The following is a 21,877-nucleotide window of genomic DNA, read 5'->3' as shown; positions in this document are numbered from 1 at the left end:
TTTATGTGTCTCATTTCTGTTATGGGAACTGCATACTTCCTGTAAACGGTGATAAAACATGCAACCCAAGCAGAGCTCGTTGACAGTGGATCATCCTTGCGAGAAATCCCAAGGTGGCCATATTCCTGTACACCATGTTGGGTAGCATCTTTATTTCATTCATGGAGTCTGCTACTGGATTCCCCTTCCCTAAATGGCTAACACCCTAAAGAAGAGATTACAATTTTTGAAGGTACTACTTTTGGGACAAGAATATAAGTAGGCTGTGACCGCAGTAGTATGGGGCATTGCTGTGGGTTATGTCAACACAGAAGGATATTGCCCATACAAGGAAGAAACTACAATGGGGAAAAAGGCATATAAAGGTTACTTCTTGATATCCCAAACTTTGCAACCCAACCCATGGGAATAACAGAATAAGGAGGAGGGAGAAATGAGTAGAATTGATGGAGACTATTCTTCAAGTCCAATTTCTAATACAGTGAGAGGGAAAATTTACAGTACAGCATGCTGATTGGGGCCTTATGGCCAAGCACAACCAAGGAATACTATATATCTGAACTACTTGAATTAGGGCTTCTCTACGTGTGCATTATGTGGTGTAGGAATGTATATGTGTCTGGTTGTGCTTACTTGTGTAGGCATATGTGAAGGACAGAGGTTGGTTGACATTGTGTCTTAATTGTCTTTCTGCTTTTTAAAATAACCTTAATAAAAAGTTATTTTATGTGTATAGGTGTTTTTTTTTTTTTCTTCATGCATAGGTCAGAAGCGGGCATCAGATCCCCTGGAACTGGAGTTTTGGATGGTTGTGAGTCACTGTGTGGGTACTAGGAATTGAATCCATGGCTCAGCAAGAACAGCAAGTACTCTTATTCCATTATCATCTCTCTAGCCTACTTTATCATGTCTAGCTGGAGTACTGAGGGGGAAAACCAGCAAGAGTCTAAACATATACCTGGAATTTTTAGAAGTGAGAACTACAGTTCATGGACAAAGTAAATAAGAAAACAGTATAGGAGAAAATATTTTTGTCCTATGTTGGACAACCATTTCCCAAAAATATACTCTGTGTTTTTATCCTGCAACAAAGTTTACTGGGAGAAGAGACTTTTCACCTATACCTGAAGCTTTTTCAGCAGCCAAGTGTGGCTGACAGAAAAGTAAGGGCTATGTTTCTGGCCCAGAGCCTGCTAGATCTAGGAATTTGGCTTGAACTGCAGGTCTAGCAGGTAAGAACACAGCCCTGCTTCCCCTTTCCCCTCAAGGCACCTCCACAGGATAAAAACCTGCCCTTTTTGGCTTTAAGGAGTAAAAAGATAGACATCAGCACAAAGGATGAAAAAGCATCACCCTAGGGTGAAAAAGCAGAGCAGCTTGATGATTACAGATTATAGTATTAAATAAGGGAGACTATATTTATTTATTTATTTATTTATTATTTATTTATTTATCTATTTATTCATTCATGCTGCTGCCTCCAGCATAGCTCCCTGAGCCAGGAAGCAATTGATAGCAATTGATACAAGTGATGAGAACTTTTCATGCTGTATTTGATATTCCTCATGTCTTATTTTAATATTTCCTTAGATGTTAAGTCCCAAGGCCAATTTTTAATTTCTAGAAATGGGTGGTAGTGGACCTTCAGAGATAAAATTCACCCTTCGTGAAAGTTGATTATATAATGCTAGTTTACAGACTTGGAGAAGCATCTGCGAATTTAAGCAAAGCAGGCAGAGAGCCCGAATGAACCCGAATGAACGCAACTTGTAGAGGTGGAAAAGAATCTCCCAGCCATGAGCTATTAAAATCAAAGTGCTGGAGACTGGCTATCTCCCAATGAGCTGCTGGCTAAAGGCACCTCTCAGGATTGACAAATCACAAGGGTCATTGCCACTGATGTTGGCTGAAAGTTGGAACTAGACAGGAAGCTATTTTTTGTTTGCTTGGATACAGGGAGGGTTTCTCAACAGAACTGGCTGGCCTTGAATTCAGAGATTTGCCTGCTTCTGCCTCCAAGTGCTGAGATTAAAGGCGTGTGCCACTACCAACCAGCAACAGGAAGTTCCTATTGCTGACGATAACGCACACTTGTAGGACTTGGAGAAATCAGACTGGGATAAGCTGGAAGACCACCTCCCTCCACCTCCACACATTTGTAGAAGACACAACACAGGTACTGAGAAAATCTGTCATTAAGTATCTTCTTAGTTTGTACCTCGCACATCGCTAGTACCTTGTGTACTAGCACATAAGGTTGTGCAAAGTGGTGGCATAAGGACAGAACTAATTGGTACAACACATGTCCTATAGGTCTTGAGGCTTACGTTACAGGAAGGAACTCATCAGATAATATAAGCAAGGTCAAAAGCCCGTGGCTGGAGGAACTAAAAACAAATTCTAAATTATGTCAGTGTACCATGGGCATTCACCATAAATTCCTTACCTTCATTCCATCGTCTCATCCTAGCCAAAGCACCATCTTCTCTTCTACATATTATCGCTGTCTAGTTTTTGGCTAAAATTACAGATTCTACAAGATCAAACTCGTCTCTGGCACTAGCTCACTTCCTGGTATTCTCCTGCTTCTCTGGATACCACACACACTCGTTTCCTTTCATTTCTTCCCTTTCCTCCTTTCTTCCTGACCTGAGCAGCTCATTCCCCATGTCAGAAACTCTTTGCCTGGAGTGCTGTTCCTCTATGGCTGCTTCTTATAGCAGTATAATCTAAATGGCAGAACCGAATGGCGTTCCTTGAACACCATTAACTGTAGAGGTGCATTTGACCCATTTTAATTCTGGTGCTCCAGCTCCATGAGACTGTGACATGACAGTGGGACCCAAAGTCCCAATTAGCTATACTATGTGGGCAAGGAGCTGGCATATGGAACTTGGGGTATAGTAGGTTCCTGCTCTTGTGAAGCTTATATTTTAAAGATTAATAAAGACCCCATGCTGTGTTCACTGTTGCACAGAAGAGGAGGGCCGAAATAGTCTATTCCGAAAGAAGTATGGGATTCGGAGATGAGCTATCATTTGTAATGAAATCTGAATGATGGCTGGAAAGAAACTAGCCAGAGAGAGCCCAAGGAAGAGAATTCCCTACAGACAAAACAGCAACCTCAGTGGTCACAGAATTCTGCTACTTTCAGGGAAGTCCATGCCACTGCGGAACAAGAAAACTGGATGATAATGGTAGTAAATCCAGATTGCATAAATGTTTTATGGAAAGCCAAGTTTATATTTCACTCTAAGTGAAGTAGCATGCCATTTAAATTGTTAATGGCATTGTTTGACTTACAGTGTAGAGTTTAGCTATTCAAAAGATGTAAAACCTGCAGCAGCAGCAGCATCTGGAAGTAGTTAAAAATGTATTCTGGTAAATGGAGTCCAATCTCAGAATGCACATTTTCACCAAGATAGGTAATTGATTAAATATCAACTTCAGTTTGAGAAACTCGCCAGTTGGAAAACAGGGAGTAGGTAAGAATGAGAGTGTACGGGTGATGTCTTCCTGTTTAAAATGATAAAAACTCATTTTAGGCAGTGTTTATTCAGGAAAGCTCTGACCAAATTTACCACCTCATCCCCTTTCTTTCCTCTATATCAATGGCTCAGTTTTATATCAATAGGTGAATAAATGTTTATGTTATGATAAAGTTAGTGGATCAGGCCTCATAGCCAGCTAAGTGGAAATTTCAGTTTGAAGTGATGGACATTAGTATTTACAAAGTCGGTGGGGAACATGTTCAGGTTACAAATTTGTGTCTACTAGGTATTTTCTTCCTGAGTTTCAATTCCCATGTTATGCTTCAAGACATTTGCAGGTTCTCTTTTTTTATGCCTTTATCCAAGACCTCTACCGGTTCACACTGAGGTCCTATATACAGCTTTCAACTGTTTCTTAAATATATCACAAAATGCCCGTTTAAATGTCGAAAGCACAATAATTATCAACACTGTTCCTTCTTCATAGACTACGATTTTAAGATTTCCAGGTTTCAACTGAGAGAGTTATACTCAAATCTCTCTAGTTTTGAGTTCAAAGTAACTTGCCACCTCCTGAGCAGTACAATCCATTTCTCCTGGTGTCCAATTCTGCATTATTCTTCTTTATTAAAATTATTGTAGGCACGCATGAATATATGCCTGTGTATCAGTGCACAAGTGCCAGGAGTGGTCAGGAGACAACATGCCAGAGTTGATTCCCTCCTTCCACAATGTGGTTTGTCTGCCGTGTTGGCAAGAACCTTCTATCAAGTGAACCATCATGTCACCAGGTCCCCAATTCTGGACTCTTAAAAAGGAACCACTGAACTGAAAGGACACAAGGAAGTTATAGTTGGGCGTTCGGCCCGAAGAGCAACGTCTTGTTTTATCACTGCCATTAAACAGGAGAGTGAGTTCAGTTTAATGATGTTCTCCTGGTCCGACCTCATCAAAGACAGTTTTGCGGGTGAAAAGCTTGCGGAAACACAAACGCCTTTCTGATTCGTTGTTGGCTGTATCAAAGTTCTTGTTCTTGCTGTGGCTTCCTATACCGGAGTATTCACGCAATCGCCAAAAACTGTCTCGGTTAAATTTATCAGACACAGTAAACGTAGGACAGTTAAGGGACATTAAAACACTCAAGAGTTTAACGTCATCTACATTTTACTGTTCTCCTGGTGAATTTTCTATTTTGTTTTCGGTCACCACCGCTAGCACGAACTCAGAAACTAGAGCAGAAAGTTGTGTCAGGAGTGAAGACAACGGGACAGGAAGGGGAAGGGAGGGCGGAGACCCGCCTCTCGGTGGCCGGCCAGCCCCGCTCCGAGACCCAGGTGCCGGCCGCGTGAGTAGGCGGGGGCCTGTGCTGGGGACGGGTGTCCCGGGCTCACCCCGGCCCCGCTGGGCGGCTATAAAGGGCAAGTCCGCGGTGGCTCGCCTAGGCTCGCCCGGCTCCGCCCCGCCGCTCGCACTCCCGCTCGGCCCACTCGACCCTCTCGGGCCTCGGCTACTCGGGCTGCGGCGAAGATGGCGGCTCCGGCGGCAGCTGACAAGGGCTCGGAAGCTCATCTGGAGGCCGCCCTGGCCGACGTGCCCGAGCTGGCCCGACTCCTGGAGATCGACCCGTACCTGAAGCCCTTCGCTTCGGACTTCCAGCGCAGGTACCGGACGGACCCCCGCCACGGCCCTCCGCCCCGGGCCGGCCGGCCTGGCGGAGCGCGAGCGCGCTGCCTTCCTCCCTTCCGCGAGGCCCCGCCCCTCGCGCGAGCCAATCATGGGTGGGCGTGGCTCTGGCCTCGCTCCGTTTGTCCTGGGGAGTCCGCCGCTTCCCGCACGTCCGCCCCGTTCGCGCGCACTCCGCGGCCGCGCGCCATGTCCTACGTGCCCGGACGGGCCGCTCCGGGGCCACCCAGCCCCGTCTGTGACACGTTCAGGCACTCTCTGGTCCTGTGAGTTGCAGTGGACGTGACGCCAAGCGTGTGATTGTGCTTTTCAAACTTTGTGGTTTACTTCCGAGCAGGGCTGGTGCCGTCTTTCAGGCGGACACTATTATTCCCCAGTGTTTGCTCGTCTCGTCTTTGATCAAATTTCCCTCTTAAACCAACACTGAAGAGTGTACCTAGGGCAACACTTGAGGGCGTTTGACCTTGCCATCCAGGAGAGGGAGGAGAGTGTGGATAACCAACTTGTACAACTCAATCCAAAAGCCTTTAATTTTAACTGCTCTCGACCATACTTCCCTCTATTGGAAGCTAACAATTATGATCAGCTCAGATTTAGTTTTAAAATGAAAATAATTTTTTTTTTCTCTAGACAGTGGTTCTCTGTGTATCACTGGCTGTCTCAGAACTCGATCTATAGACCAGGCTGGTCTTAAACACACAGAAATTCTCCTGCCTCTACCTCCCCGAGTGCTGCGATTGAAGGCTTGTGCCTCCACTGCTAGGCTAAAAATAACTTCTATTCTAACTGGAGTGATTATGATCCTATTTCAAGTATTTTGTCATAGTCACTTTTTACACCTCCCCTCCCTCCCCCCCACACACAACGTTTCTCTGTGACTTTGGAGCCTGTTCCCGAACTAGTAGACCAAGCTGGCCTTGAACACCCAGAGGTCCACCTGTCTCTTCCTCCCGAGTGCTGGGATTAAAGGCATGTGCCACCACTGCCCAGCCATGGTCATTTGTGATACCAGTTTCTTCTCTAAAGCCCAGATACTGTGACCATCAAAGCTAACATGGCAGCTGATTCTACAATGTCTTTTTTTTTTTTTAATAAAAAAAATTCTAACTAGCTAGGGGCATTGGTGATGATGGACATGATTTGATTTGAAAGCACAAAGAAACCTTAAGTTTCTGTCCTCGTTTTGTCATGTTATTTAGCACATTCACTTAAGTAACTTTCTAGTATGAAGCTGATGAACAAAACTGCTACTCTAAAGATTCTAAAACATTTGTAGACATCATAATCAGCGTATTCCAGTTGACGTATTCAAAGAGTGAGCCCTCCTGAAAGTCACCAGGCTGGCTGACACTCACTTTAAGCATGTAATGATGCCCTTAGATTAAGTACTGGGGAAGAGACTGGTAAAATTTCATCCAGAATGTGCCGGCCTGTGCTAAGAGAGTTCTCAGGCAACCCTTGACATTCAAACACTTGATCTGATTTTGAAATAACTGATTTTTCAAACAAAAACAAATAATTTATCTTTTATTTCTATACTTTTGTATGAAACCATTTACATGGGTCAAAAATCAAAGCAATGAGGCTCCTGTCTGCCTCATTCCTTCATCTATTCTCACCATAGATACTGGTTTTTAATATAAAAACCACTTTATTGTAATGAACTCATAGATTCAAACAAAGGGCTATGGCCAGCTTTCTTGGAGGTCCTTAATTTTTCAATGACTCTGCGTGTGTGGTTTGTAAAATGCCCTGTAAAAGTAATTCTAAAGTGAGGGTTGTGGAAATGTTTTGCCCGCGCCCTGTTTCCAGTTTTCAATGGCCACAAGCAGACAAACATCATTATCCCCTTTTTCTTTTGTATACTTCATACTCAGCTCCACAGGGATTGAAGCAATTATAGTCATCTTTCATGGTTTGTCAAAATTAATGAGAAGAACAAAGGCCAGAATAAAGAAGCGAGAGAATCCAGTGTTCATGGTGAGAAGTCTGGCCCAGTGGGTCCCTTTGTGCTTCACTGTGACCAGGACACTACTCTGTCCTTGGCTCTGGGTAATTGACATTTTCCAGCACACATGTTCCATTTAGGCATGTCAGATAGTAATTTGGCATTTGGCTGTGGTGACTTTTATTGTCAACTGTTGAAGAATAAAAACTTTTTCATAGTGTCGTCATGGTCATTGATTGCCATGATTTGAAATGTGTCCTTTGTAAGATTCAGGTGCTAACCAGTATGCTGTATAAAGAACTGGGGCCCGCTGGGGCAGTGGTGGCACATGCCTTTAATCCCAGCACTGGGAGGCAGAGGCAGGCTGATCTCTGTGAGTTCGAGGCTAGCCTGGTCTACAAGAGCTAGTTCCAGGACAAGCTCTAAAACTACATTAAACTCTGTCTCAAAAGAACAAAAAAACAAACAAACAAACAAATAAAAGAGCTGGGGCCTCATAGACATGCCTAGGCTGTGAGGGCTCCTCCCTCATAAATGAGGTAAAACCCTTATACCCAGAGACAGCTTGAAGCCCTAGTCAAGATGCTTTGTTTGGTAGTGGGGAATGGTCTAATCAAAGAAGGGACTTATGGGGACATCCATGTCACCCATCCTAAGGTCCAAAGAATACTGCAGAAGATGGGGAACTGGCTGTCAGAGCCAGAAGACAGGGAACCGTACTGTAAAGTTCCATCTTTGGAAATTACTTTTCTGTGGCTCTCATGGACACACAGGCTGTGACCGCTTGCACAACATAGACACCCCAAAGACATAAACGTAGGACGGGGCTTGTTGGGAAGAGAAAGGTAAAGAGGCCAGCAGGAATGGGAGGAGGACAAGAGGAGGCCAAGGAGGAGAAATGTTGCAACCATACATTGTATACAAATAAGAAAGTCTCAAAAAAAAAGTTAAAAACTAATTTAAAATTGAAAAAAAAATAGAAACCCTTTGATGTAATTTTGCCTTTTGGCACTTCTTGTGAGGGCATTACATTCCCACTCTCTGGTGACTGAAAGTATCAAAGCACCACCTGGGAAGCAGAGAGCAGCCCTTGCTGGACAGCTTCAACCACCGCCATCTTGTGTTTGACCCCTCAGCCTCCTGAGCTGTGAGGAGATATGTTTTTACTTTTTATAAGTTATCCTGCTACAGTATGTTGTTGAAGCCACAATAATAGTAGAAGATACTTATTTTATTTTCATCTTAATTTTTAGTAACCCACGTGTCTAGTATGTGCTTGGCCTAACACAATAGGTGTGCTTATTAAATAATGCAGAAACTTTGAGGTACAATCATCAGTATGTAAGAATCGTGATGGGGAGGCCTTTTCTTCTCACTGATGGATCATCACTTATTTTCCCACTCACATTGCTTCACTTGGAATTCTGTTTTACATGCTCTTTTCACCTTCTGTGAGAATTCCAAATCCAGTGCAGAGTGTGAGTTACTTTGCATCATACATAAAATGTAAATACATTAGTATGTGTTCGCCGCCTCATCGATTGCCTCCTAACGTGATGTTTTCTACTTTGCTCTTTCTAATTTTGTGAAACTTGCTGTTGTACTCCAGTTTGTTCTTATGAGTGATTACAACATTTGATTGCTCACATCCTGCATGGCATTGGGAGTTGGCCGGAGGGCTCTCCTCGCAGAGCATTCGGTGATCTAGGATTATGAAGGATTTGTTGTGAAATTTCATTCTCAGTTCTAGTAGCCTGGAAAAGAGAAAGTGCAGCTATGATTTGTGTTTAGTTTTTGCCCAACACTGAACCCTTTATGTAGAAGATGTTGGGCTAAGCCAGTGGTTCTCAACCTGAGAACCATGGGAAATATGTGTTCCAATGTTTATGATTCACAGGTTGAGACTGGTTGGTTTGGCTTACCTTTTCCTAAAACAGAGGGCTGGCATTTTTGAACATTGCTCAGATAAATACAATTGCTATGCCAATAGTCAGTAGTCAGTATTCTTTGTTTAAACTTTACGTATTTTAAGTGTATATTATGATATTTTTTCTTTTAAAAATTATCTGCTTAGAGGGGGATACACAGTTTTCCTGGATTGCAATGAAATGGTAGGGCTGAGCTGGGACTAATCTTTCTTTATCAAAAGTTTTCTTTATTCAGTTTTTATTATTATTTTATTTATTTGTGGGTCTGTGTGTGGGTGTGGTTGTGTCTTTGAGAGTGAGTGAATGCTATGTGTGTGGGGTCCATGAATTTCTTGAAGCTGGAGGTAGAGTCAATTTGTAAGTCACCCTATATGGATGCTGGGAACCGAACTCGATCTCCTAGGTGCGAGCAAGTACTCTCATTCACTTAGCCATCTCTCTAGTTCCTACTAAAACTATTCTTAAGACATTTATGACAGTTTGTTCTGTATGTTCCTTCTCTTTGGCATTGTATATTACAGAATCCTTTTTGGCTTCTTGAAACCATGGTCTTGCTTTCCCCATGTAGCTTTTACTTCGGTTTCTTTCAGGCCATATCATGTAAGAGAATCCAGGATACTTCCCTCCTCATGTCTTTCGTCCTCTTCTTTTTTAAAAATGCCATTTAATTTCTGTGTAAAGTCCTTTCCTTAGACATATCACTTTTGTATTTCTCACCTCTTTTTTTTTTTTTTAAAGTTTGTTTCTACTTTATGTGCATTGGTGTTTTCCCTGCATGTATGTCTATGTAATGGTGTCAGATCTTGGAATTACAGACAGTTGTGAGCTGCCATGTGGGTGCTGGGAATTGAACCCAGGTCCGGTGGAAGAACAGTCAATGCTCTTAACCGTGGAGCCATCTCTCTGGCCCCTGTATTTCTTATCTCTTGAGGTTGCTCAATATCTGTCTTCATTTCATATATTCCTGCTGGTCAGCAATTATAATTCTAATAGTCTTCATTTTAATGTCCTATAAGTATAAAGCACAACATATATGTATATAGAATTTCATCCCAAACCTGTTTATCTAGGATATCAAGTACATTACATGCCATAATGTTTGGCTTTTTACCTGTGGCTTCTGGGTATTGAACTCAGACCCTCATGCTTACAAGGAAAGCACTTTAATAACCGAGCCATTTTCTATTCTTGATGAGTTCTTAATTACTCCTTTCTTTACTTCTCAGTTTGAGTAGTTGTGTCCTTTGATTCTTTGATGTATATACCAATCTGCATTGCTATTACCTTATTTCAAGTCATTGGCTTACCTAGACAGGAATGAGAACAGGTTCATAGCTGTTGCCTCTTTGTCAGATGTTCATCCTATTTTATCTATTCTTTCCTTCTTCACTCCCAACATAACGAGTGAACATTAAAATAGGTGAATGTGGTTATTTAATGGTTAAATGATAATGCCCCTAATAGGCGCCAGTATTTGTCTACGTGGCCCCCAGTGGTGGTGGTGTTTGGGGAGGTGCTGTACATTCAACCTAGCAGTCATCATTGTGGGCAGGCTTTGAATGCTTAAAGCCTCCCTTCCTTCTGGTTTTCTCTTTTCTTTGTGCTTGCATTTCAGCATGTAAGCTCTTAATTTCCTATTCCCTTTGGCATCACTTCACTCCTCCATCGTGAACATTATCCTTTTCGATCTATAAGTCCATATAATCTTTCTTTTATAAGCTGCCTTGGGTCATCGTGTTGTGTTACAGTGACAGAAAAGTCACTAATGCAATTACAATACTATTCTGCTTAACTTCTTAATCACTCCTCATTTCTGTTGAAGTACATTTCATTCTCCTTTTCTTAACCTTTCACAGTCTACACTGTCTGGTCTCCGTTCATCTTTCTAGCTTAATTGTGTGTATCCCATGTCCCCCATCTCTCATCAAATCCCAGTTTGTTCTCTCTAACAAGATACCAGGGCCATCCTATAAGGGATACTAAAAGGTTCTAATTTAATCATCGACATGTTATATTTTTTCCATGTCTGCTTTTTTAGCACAAAATGCTGAATATTTCATTTTTTGTATTTCTACATGTTATTCTTTTCTTTTTATTTTTTAATTATTTTTATTGAACTATATATTTCTCTCCTTTCCCCTCCTTTCCCCCCGCTACCCTTATGCCCTCTCTCATCATCACAACGCTCCCAATTTACTCAGGAGATCTTGTCTTTTTCTACTTCCCGTGTAGATTAGATCCATGTATGTCTCTTTTAGGGTTTTCTTTGTTGTGTAGGTTCTCTGGGATTGTGAATTGTAGGATGATTTTTCTTTGCTTTATGTATAAAAGACACGTATGAGTGAGTACATATGATATTTGTCTTTTTAGGTCTGGGTTACCTCACTTAATATGATGTTTTCTAGCTCCATCCATTTGCCTGCAAAATTCAAGATGTCGTTATTTTTTCCACTGTGTAGTACTCCATTGTATACTACATCGTCTTTAACCATTCTTCAGTCAGGACGCTTAGGTTGTTTCCAGGTTCTGGCTATGATGAATAATGCTGCTATGAACATAATTGAGTCCTTGTGGTACAATTAAGTATCTTTTGGGTATATACCCAAAAGTGGTATTGCTGGGTCTTGAGGTAGGTTGTTCCCTAATTTTCTTGAGAAATCGCCACACTGATATCCAAAGGGGCTGTACCAGTTTGCACTTTTACCAGCAATGCAAGAGTGTTCCCTTTACACAGAAGAAGTTGAGGTGGGAATTTAGAAAGCTCATTAGATGAAAAGCAACATGTCAAAGACACAGACAAATTCTGTTCTTTTTTTTGTAATAGTGAGTCTTATATCTTGGTACAAGTAAATTATTAAGCAAAACTTCTTGTGTCTTTGATTAAATGACAGACTATATTATAGCAAATAGGCATTTAACACACTATGAATACCAGCTTGAAGGATTAGCAGCACATTCTGCTTTAGTGTACGGTACGTATTTGGTCTGGTCTCAGATCATGCTGTGGTTTTGCATGTTTTACGATGTCTGCTACATGCATTTGTTCCTTCTGTCTCATAGCATGATCTCACACACGTGTCAAGACATAGCCAAGGTTATTTGTACTTGGCGTGTCACTCATATCTACAACTGTTACTCACAGAATACAGATTCTAAATGTGACTCATTGGTGTACTTTCTCCCCCCCCTCAGCACCCAGCCAAACTGGATTCTGAGGAGAGTCAATTGTCAGTGGTCTTAGATAAGGCAGGAAAAAAAAAAAACCAGCTGTGAGATGTAGCTGACCTGCTTTTTTGTACTAGTAGACTCATTTGCTCTTTGCAACGGAGATCTGTCATCATTCCAGAAACACTCTTGGGTTATCAAGAGGGGTGACCAAAAGTCTCTGACCGCTTCTCATTTTCAGAGTGTCATAGAATGACGTAATAGGACATTCTGTTTAGAATTGGCTCCAGCGCCAGCTGCACCACCTCGGAATAAATCCTTCTTTGCATGGGAACTTCTTAGAAGCTTCCTTTCAGCTCTCACTTTGCTGGGCCCGAGGCAATCAGTTAGATGATTACACAGCCCTATGAGTGAGGTGTGCTGTAGGTTTCTTACTTGAAAGCATGGACTGCAAATGGAGACTGCTCGTTTGTTTTCGTTTCTGAGTCGACCAGACCCAAATAATCACATAGTAACTATATTAATTACAACACTGTTTGGCCATTGGTTCATGCATATTTCTAGCTACCTCTTACATCTTAACCCATTTCTATTAATCTGTGTATCACCACAAGGCTATAGCCTACTGGTAATGTTCCGGGGCATCTTTCTCCTTTGGCAGCTACCTAGTGTCTCTTTGACTTCGCCTACTCTCTCTAAATATTCTCTTCCAGCCTGGCTATATTCTGCCCTGCCATAGGCTGAAGCGACTTATTTATTAACCAATGGTAATAAAACATATTTACAGCATGCAGAAGGGAATCCCACATGAATGTATTAGGTTTCACTTAGCAGAGCATGAATGAATGAAAGTCTGTTTTTCTGAGGGGATTGCGGATACCAGGTACCTTTCACGTAAAGTCAGCAATCCTTCTCTCTTTCTCTCCAAAGACATGTGATCATGTCTACTCATCAGCGTTTGTTCTTGTTTTGAATCCAGGCTGCTTTTATGTTTAATAAACAAAATCCAATTTTAGTTTTTGTTTGTGACCTGAAACCTCAACAAAAGGAAAACCTTAAACATAGTTCTTCAATTTACATGTATTGATCTGTTTAATAATCTCATTGTATATTCTCTGATCTGTTTAGTGATGGTGACTAACTTGTAAAGCTTGAATGATTTTATTGTTGTGGTTCATTCTTTCATTTAAACTTTTATTTTTCTAAGTAAAAGTTTAATTAAAATATATCACTCCCCCCTCCTTCTTACTGCCCTCCCACATTCCCCCATTCGCTCTTAAATTCATGGCCTCTTGTTTTAAAATTATCATTGTTACTGACACACCCACCTACCCCCACCCACAAATGAATAAATACAATCCATGGAGTTCATTTAGTGTTGCTTGGACACTCCATGTTCAATTGTTCTGCATTTTAGTAGTTATAGCTTTTTATATTCAAATAATCCAAATAATTTGGGCTCTAAACTTAGGTCCGTTACATGCTAAAAATAAAAATATTATGGAGTGGTTGTGTTACAAAGTTTAATAACAAGACAAAGAGAAGATCCCTGCTTTTATAAATCCCAAATAGATTTGAATCCAAGGATGTCACTTTCTTACTCAGTGGAAAAATATAGAAATATACTTTTTTTAGCATCTCTTGAGGACTAAAAATGTATGTAAAGATGGCTAATATGCCATAACTTGCAGGTATTACATAACTTTTCATCTTAAATATTATTTTCACTACATTTTACTCTGGTTAGGTTCTTTAGTACTGTTTTCTGCAATCTAGCCAAGACCTTAAATTCCCCACTGCTCTTTGTTTTCCTAATTAACTATGTTGTTCTTTCTTCAGGGAATTGTTCTCTCTCCTGTAGAGGGGATTGGGCAAGTGAGGTGAGGCAGGTGGCAGATTTAATCACAGTCTAATAGAGAAGGAAAAGAGCATGTTTAAACTTTGATCCTTAATTTGGGGTGGAAATGATGAGGCAATTGCCGGTTGTCTGTCAGCTGAAGGCAGGATGAGTCCTGGGACATAAGAAGCATAGAGCTCCTTTCATGGAAAGAGGTAAATGCTAGTCTGCAGAAATCCAAACTCACTGTTCTCTTGATCTCCCCTCCTGTCTTTTCTCCTCTTTCATCTGACTGGTAAGTGTTCATATTCTTGAGCATCAAACAGCTGCAGGGATTTTCTTCCTCCTGAACTCTGGATGCTAGACAGATGATCACACCGAGTTTACTAATAGCCAGGAGAACTTTGAAAATAAGACTAATGTGAAAGAAGAAAAAAAAATATGATATGCACTAAAAGTTAGAAAATGAAAGTGTAGTCTTAGCATGTTATTCATGACTTTTAGTATAAAAAATTAATTTTGTGATCCTGCCTTTCTCTGCTTTTTTTGTTATTGATGATATTTGATGATTTTACGATACTTTTAAAATAAATTTGACTTTTTAAAGATATATGAAACAAGGGAATAACCTATTCCTATGCATTTTAGTGAAGTCATTGAACAGTCAACTACAATTAGGCACAATTTCTGTGCAGAAATAACTTTTAACAAACTGAGTATTGTGTGTAGCAGGTTAATACTGCTTATAAACTCATAGGACATTTATGAAAGAATTGCAAATTGTATTTAAAACCATTTCATTTCAGCCAAGTAAAGACTCACAGGAAGTTTCAGAAACAGCACAAAGAAGGCTTGCCCCTGTGGTATTTTTGTGGCATAACTATAGTATGGTACCAATACCAGGAAGTTGAGATTGATGCAATCCAGGGACCGTATTCCCATTTCTTCAGTTTTACAAATGGTTATTTTTGTGTATGTCTACTTCTTCATCATTTTAGATTCTTATGCTTGTGAATGTCTACATCTTCATGGTTTTAGATGTTTACTCTTGTGTGTGTCTATGTCTTCGTGGCTTTAGATGTTTATTCTTGTGCGTGTCTACATATTCATGGGTTTATCGATGTGGATATTAATGAAACTGTCACTGTGGTAAAGATATAGAATTGTTCTGGTACCACAAAGAAATTCCTCATGCATAAAATTCACATTACTACACTTTCACCATTCCTAAATTTGACAATTACTGACCTAGTTTCTAGCTCTATAACTTTTTTCATTTTGAGAATACTATATGAATTATATCATATGCAAACTTTTGAGACTGATATTTCTTTTCTTCTCCTAGCGTAGTGCCTTTGAGATCAAGCCTACTTGCACTTAGCAATAATTTGTTTCTTTTTGACACTGAGTAGTATTTCATCACGTGGGAGTACCATCTGCCCAGTTTGTTTATCTATTTACCAGTTGAAGGGCGTTTGAGTTGTTTCCAAGTTTTAGATATTAGAACTATTTTACTAAAATGATATGAACCTTCATGTACATATTTTATTTGTTGGGGATGAATCAAGACTGATTATGTGATTAAGTATATGTTTAGTATCATAAGTAATTGTAAAACTACTTTCCAAAGTTTATTGTTTTCTGTCTTATCATCTATGAAGAACCCAGTTTTATCTGAATCCTTGTCCGGATTGACACTATATTTTATTAGTCTTCCAATAGTTACATAAGTATATGTAGTCTTAATTTTAATTTTTTTCATAGCTCGTTAAGATCATATTCATTGAGTCACTTGGTATCTGTGTGCTCTATTTGTTGAAATGCCTTTATTTGATTTAGTTTTAAAACTAGATTACTGTTCTTTCTTTTAAACAAAAACTCTTCGAGAGTCAGAGTTCTTTGCATATCCCACCTATGAGTCCTTTGTCATTAATGTGGGTCACAAATATTTCCTCTCAGCCTTGTAGCTTATGATTTCATCTAAATATATATGGTCTTTCAAGCATATGCACACACAAATATTTTCATTTTGAAGTACTATGTATTGAACCATTTTATTTAAAGAATATAGTTATTTTTGTTCTTATGAATACACTTCCTAGCTCTAAAGATTGAAGTTATTTTTCTAAAGGTACTGTTGTTTTACATAGTATATTTAAGTCTGTTTTTCATTTTGAGCTAACTTTTGTATAACAAAAAGAATTATGTGAAGTTTATTTTAGTGGCTGTGAATGTTTATTGGCTCATTTTACATTATAACATGCTGGTCTTTGCTCAACTCTAACTGAAGTATATTAGCAGTTATAGTTGTAATATATTCCAGTTTGTTCATAATATGAGGATGAAATAGTCAATCAACTTTCTTATTTATAATGTCTTAGAAAAACTTCTGCTTGTTATCTGCAGACAGCTAAAAGGGAAACCCTGGCAAATATATAATTTAACCTCAGATACTTTTATTTTTTTTTCAATTTTTAATTTTCTTAATTTTGTATCACTTCAGAATATTATTGATTTATATTCTAGTTGTAGAGAATTTGTGTAGACTTCAATTCATAATCTTAATTTGATTTAAAATATTACAAGGTTTTAAGTGATATGCTTACAGTGTTTTTTGGCTTTATTATGTACTCATTGGATACATACTATAAGAAATATATTTTTTTAAAAACTGCTTTTACTCAGTTTATCTTTTTGCTTGATTTAAATGACAGGTTGATCATGTAAAACTTTTTCAGATGTTTTTAATTGTAGGAGTGAACTTGTTAAATCTTAACTAAGGTAATACCAATATTTCCAAAATTAACTTCTTTTTATCTTACTAAAATTGGCCTTTAGTTTATTTCAGTCTTAATATTTACTTTGATGTTTATCAGAATTGATTGTTCTAGAAATGCTGCTAGCAATTGGAGCTCATCAGTTTCCAAAGAAATAGGCTAGATGTTGAAATGTAACTGTTGTTAGCACATTGATTTGACAGAGGTTGTGAAACTTCATATAGGGTGGAGAAGAAAGATTTTAGAGAAGTTCTACAATTATAGCTCATTATAATGTAAATAGACAGTCCTTATATTAATCCAACTAACCAAACAACTAGATTGGTTTGTAATCCATAATGACTTTTTAAAACCCTTGCTGTAGGGAAAAGGGTTTCATCATTGGCATTATCCAAGTTGCTTCTCTTACTGCTGCATTATGACTTTAATGGTTGCACCTGGAGTGTTAGGGCGACCTACAGAAGGTGACTTACACAGGGGATGTCATCCCCCAGAAGTCGTGTTACAGGCTGTATGTAGGCGTCTGAGTTGTGGTCTCTTCATTGATTTATTTTTAAAATCTATTTCCAGCATTCTCTTTGTCACAGGCATTCTTCTACACAACATAACAAGTACAAGTAGCATAGGCTGCCTGTCTGACAGCAGCTCAATTAGAGAAGAGAATGTCAACACAGTAGATAAACCTGGGTATAATTCTGATGCAATCATCAGTCCTGTTAATGAAGGGGACAGGTACCACCAAGAACTTCATTTTACATTCTTAAAACTATTTTTCTGTAAAAGGAAGAATTAATCCTTCAGGATATGGGCAGGTCAATGAGACTTGAGATTCGAAGCACCAGATGAGTCATTCATTAATCTTCATTAAAATAATTAGTGAAGATATCGTGTGACCTTATTCCTGGATTGTATTACTTAATGTGAAAGTTTCCTTGTAAAAAGGGTTCAGTTGCAAAATGTGCTTTTATAAGAATTGCCACATTCTGTAAGCACCGAAGCTTGTAAAATACATTGTAAATCATATCTGATGACAAACCTGCATGCTTCTTCATAACAAACAAGCACATTTTGGAAGTAAGAGTGGGCTATTTTTAGAAACAGTGAGCAATTTCGAAGTAAGGTAAGGTACTCCATTTTTTAATGAATCGGGAAGTAGAGGATATTATGTCAAGTGTCACTTGACTAGGAAGATTCCAGAGGTAGAAATGAGTGTCCAGTGCTTTCTCCTTAGCCCCCTTTAAGTTTCTTGCCTAGATCAGCACTGTGTAATAGTAATATAACATGAACCATGTGTATACTTTAAAATTTTTTGGTAGCCACATAAAAAGGCAAAGTAGATGAAACCATTTAAATATCTATTATTTAATGCATTGGGTTTGATTAAGAATGTCACCCTAACATGCAACTAAATTTTTTTTTCTGATCATATACTTCAGATTTTTGCCAATTAGGCCTCACAGATGTGTATGTTTCCTACTGAAAGCACATTTGGGCTCTGTAACAGTGTGTGGCCGGTGGCTACTGTGTTCCATGCGGAAGGAAGGCTTAGGTTACGTGTTTGAAGCAGGAGCTTTTAGAGGGAGAGTGAGCGTGACCCCCACAAAGAGAATAAAGAGGAAGTTAAGTAAGTAGAAAGATTCAGTCAGCTTTGTATTTGCAGGAGCGGTAATTAGACGCATAGAGATTACAATTTTGCCTAAGGGACTCCCTGGTTATTGAACCCTGGTATTTTAATACTCAGAGAATTAAAGGAATGATATTGTAAATATAAACAAAGAACTAGTCCACATAATTAACTGGAGGTGAGCACATGGCCACGTTTCCCCTCCATTCTTTGAGGCAGCTAATACAAAATTTGTTAATTTTTTATTTACTTATTTATTTTCATGGTTTTTATGTCAGATTTTCTTATGTTAAATGCATTATTTCTGTCTCATAAAGCAAACTCACAAACATAGCACAGAAAATATGCACCAAAATAAGTCTGGTAACAATTTACTTCTTGGTGAAGGGCTTAAGATCTTGTGACTGTCCCTGGCTGTATTAATTGTAGACCTTTCTGGATGTGTCACTTTACTTGAACCTAGACCAATTAATAGCCATTTATAACTCTGCTATCCAAATCTCGCTTAGATGCTGTGGTGACTCATTATGACTTGCATTATTACAAATCTCTTGTTAATGGAGAGAAAGTTTGGAAAGATTGTTTCTCTGTTCCTCTTAAAACACTGACCACGTTTTAGGCTCAAGTATGCATGGACTTGTGTGTGTTTTATGGTCTTTCCTTCATGAGGTCTGTTTGTTTACTATAGATAAAAATCTCTCAATGTTTATACTTCTATATAGTTTGCACCCATTATGAATTTCTGATAGTTCACCTTGTAACGATAGGGAAAACATAGCTCTTATAGGTATTTGATCTATAGCTGTCAATCAGATTGTTCCTGTAATGCTGCCTCCTTTCTGCTCTCTTAATTTTTTTTCTTGCCTTGCAGTATGTGCTGACTCACCTAGCATCCTGGGATGCTGCATGCGTGTCTTGAATTTAAGAATAGAAGAATATAGTTAGGGAACATATTATTGTTTTTTGGTGTTTTCTTTAGAACTTAGAATAGAGGCTTGCACTCTAGGGGTGTTTTGCAAGTATCTATTGACTTGGGGTCTGGTCCAGCTTGTTCTGTAATATTAAAAACCTAGACATATTTATTACTGTAGTTGTTTGGGTGTCCCTAGGAACATTTGCGAGTAATTCTTCAATCATGTTGTGTCCTGTGGTGGGCAAAACTGGGCACACACACAGCTTAACCTTTCTCCTGTCTAATACAGCCTCAAAGAAGATTGTAATTTGTGCATTGTGCTTTTATCGGGTTGCTGTTCCCAATGCAGTTAGTGTAATTTTTCATTTCCTAACAGTCCTTGGGCAATTCTGTTTAACATGCTTTCTATTTCAGAAAACTATTCTATTTAAAAACTTTTTTTTTTTTGCTTCAGGCCCAATATGATTTTTTATCCCGGCCAATAATTTATACCCTTGTTGGCTTTAGTCACCATTGCTGTTAAAATTTTAAGTGCACCTACTATGAATGAATGCCTTTTGTGATTGTTTTTATGTCAAAGTTAGTGTCTGGATACTGCTGATTTGTTGACATTACCTCTGCTTCACAACAATATTATTTCCTTCTTATTACTAAGGTATGAGATGTTTAATTTTTTTTTTACTTTAGAAATTTGGAGGCATAAGCCATATTTACTTACTTAATAAATGGAATTTTACCTTTCTATTTACTAAAATGTAGAAAGTGCCACAACAACAATAGCCACACTAGAAAAACAAATTGATTTATTTGTAGTTACCTCATCCCATTTTTTCTTTCTTTCTTTCAATTTCATTCACTAGGTAGTCAATTGTCCTCTTAAGGTGGTGTGTTAGAAATTAATGAAACAAGTCGCCCGAATTACTACTTCAGTGGTCGTGAGTTAGGTTTGATTTTGGTTTAAGATGAGATAATATTCCAAGTGGAGATTTTAAAGCTGCTCCTTGGGATTGAATCTGGTAATAGATAATCTAGAGAGAATTAGATTTTTATGGGGCAAAGCTCAGTAAGCAAGAGCATCTGTGACCAAATCTTTGTTTTCATAAGTCTTTGTGTCTGACACTGAGGTAGATGTTGAAGCAGCTGTTAATGCAATCAAGGTTCTCAAGAGATTTTAGGAAATGCGTATGTAGAGAATTAAGGTTCTATTAACATTAGAACTCTGGCTTTGTAATAAATCCACATTTGTGAATATTTTAAATGTTGTTTAATAATCCTTCTTTATACTGTGTGAATATATGTCACTATGGTTGGTTCAATAAATAAGCTGACTGTCCACTAGCTGAATAGGATAACGTTAGGCAGGAAAACCAAACTGAAAATGAGGGAATGCAAAGGGTAGAGACAGAGGAGTTGCCAGCCAGGTGGAGAATGAGTCAGACACACAAAATGGGATAGAGGTAAAAGCCACAAGCCTTGGGGCAGCACTTAGATTAATAGAAATGGGTTAACTTGTAAGAGCTAGTTTGTAATAAGCCTGAGGTATTGGATAACCATTTATAATTTATATTAAGATTCTGCATGATTATTTGAGAGTGGCTGCAGGACAGGAAAACTCTGTCTACAGTGTATTGTCTAAGTTTCTTTTATATCACGTGCTATCTTGGTTGGAATTAGTGCTCTTTTCCACTGTGATGATTTCTGTGTATAGGCAGGGGAGGAAAAGGTCTTCTTTGAGGAGAGTGATCCTAGAAAGAGCTAGGAAGAGTACTGCTTTTATGAGTGTAGTTTGCATTGAAATTTCATTGCTGTTCCTTTCAGCTTTCATTTGTGTTGACATTTAGGAATTTGTCATTGCTCCATCTCTAGTGGAGTATAAAGCTTGTTTTATCCAGTGGAGTGTTACTGGGGATCATCAACCACACGTCAGAGCATGCCCCATGACCAGGTGTAGTTGGTCAGTATGAAACACTCAATTGTTTTTGCATCAAATTTTATTTTGCTTTGATAATTTTTTGTATTACTGTTATTATTATTATTATTAGTTTTCATTTTCTTTCTTTTTTGAGCAAGGGTGAGAAAGAACATGGCATTCGTAAGTTTGTGTGGGTAGGGAGGTGTGTTGGATCTGGAAGGAATAGTGGAAGGGGAAGAATAAGATAAACACTTATATGATATATGAGGAAAGCAATCTCATATATGGGATGGAAAATAGTATGATAAATATATTGTATGAAAATTTAAAAATAAAAAACAATATATATATATTTAATCATGGTATCATTGTGTATTTCTGGTTGGCCTGGAACTCACTTTGTAGACCAGGCTATCTTCAAACTCAGAGGACTTCATATTCTTCCTTGATTGCTGGTGTTCAAGGTGAATGCAGATATGTGCTTTTGAAATTTATACTTTTAATTGCAGCTGAGGCTCTATCATTCATGACTGATACCAGTCTCAATAGCTTTCCTTTGGCCTTAAAAAACCTCAAAAATTTTGTTAAAGTAACTATTT

General features: G+C 38.8%; 1 protein-coding gene across 1 annotated transcript in view; it reads left to right on the top strand.

Moving 5' to 3' along the window:
- The first annotated feature begins 4,814 nt into the window (after positions 1–4,814).
- Positions 4,815–21,877, top strand: part of Gbe1 (1,4-alpha-glucan branching enzyme 1) — a 239,138-nt gene continuing 222,075 nt past the window's right edge. Inside the window, exon 1 of the mRNA XM_057765932.1 lies at positions 4,815–5,152. Within this exon, the coding sequence (XP_057621915.1) occupies positions 5,019–5,152 (134 nt within the window). The 5' untranslated portion in view covers positions 4,815–5,018. The remainder of the gene's footprint in view (positions 5,153–21,877) is intronic.

Source organism: Chionomys nivalis, chromosome 3, assembly GCF_950005125.1.
Source record: "Chionomys nivalis chromosome 3, mChiNiv1.1, whole genome shotgun sequence".
In the NCBI taxonomy this organism is placed as follows: domain Eukaryota; kingdom Metazoa; phylum Chordata; class Mammalia; order Rodentia; family Cricetidae; genus Chionomys; species Chionomys nivalis.
Note: the sequence above shows the minus strand (reverse complement) of the source record. Positions and strands in the feature narration are given on the sequence as shown.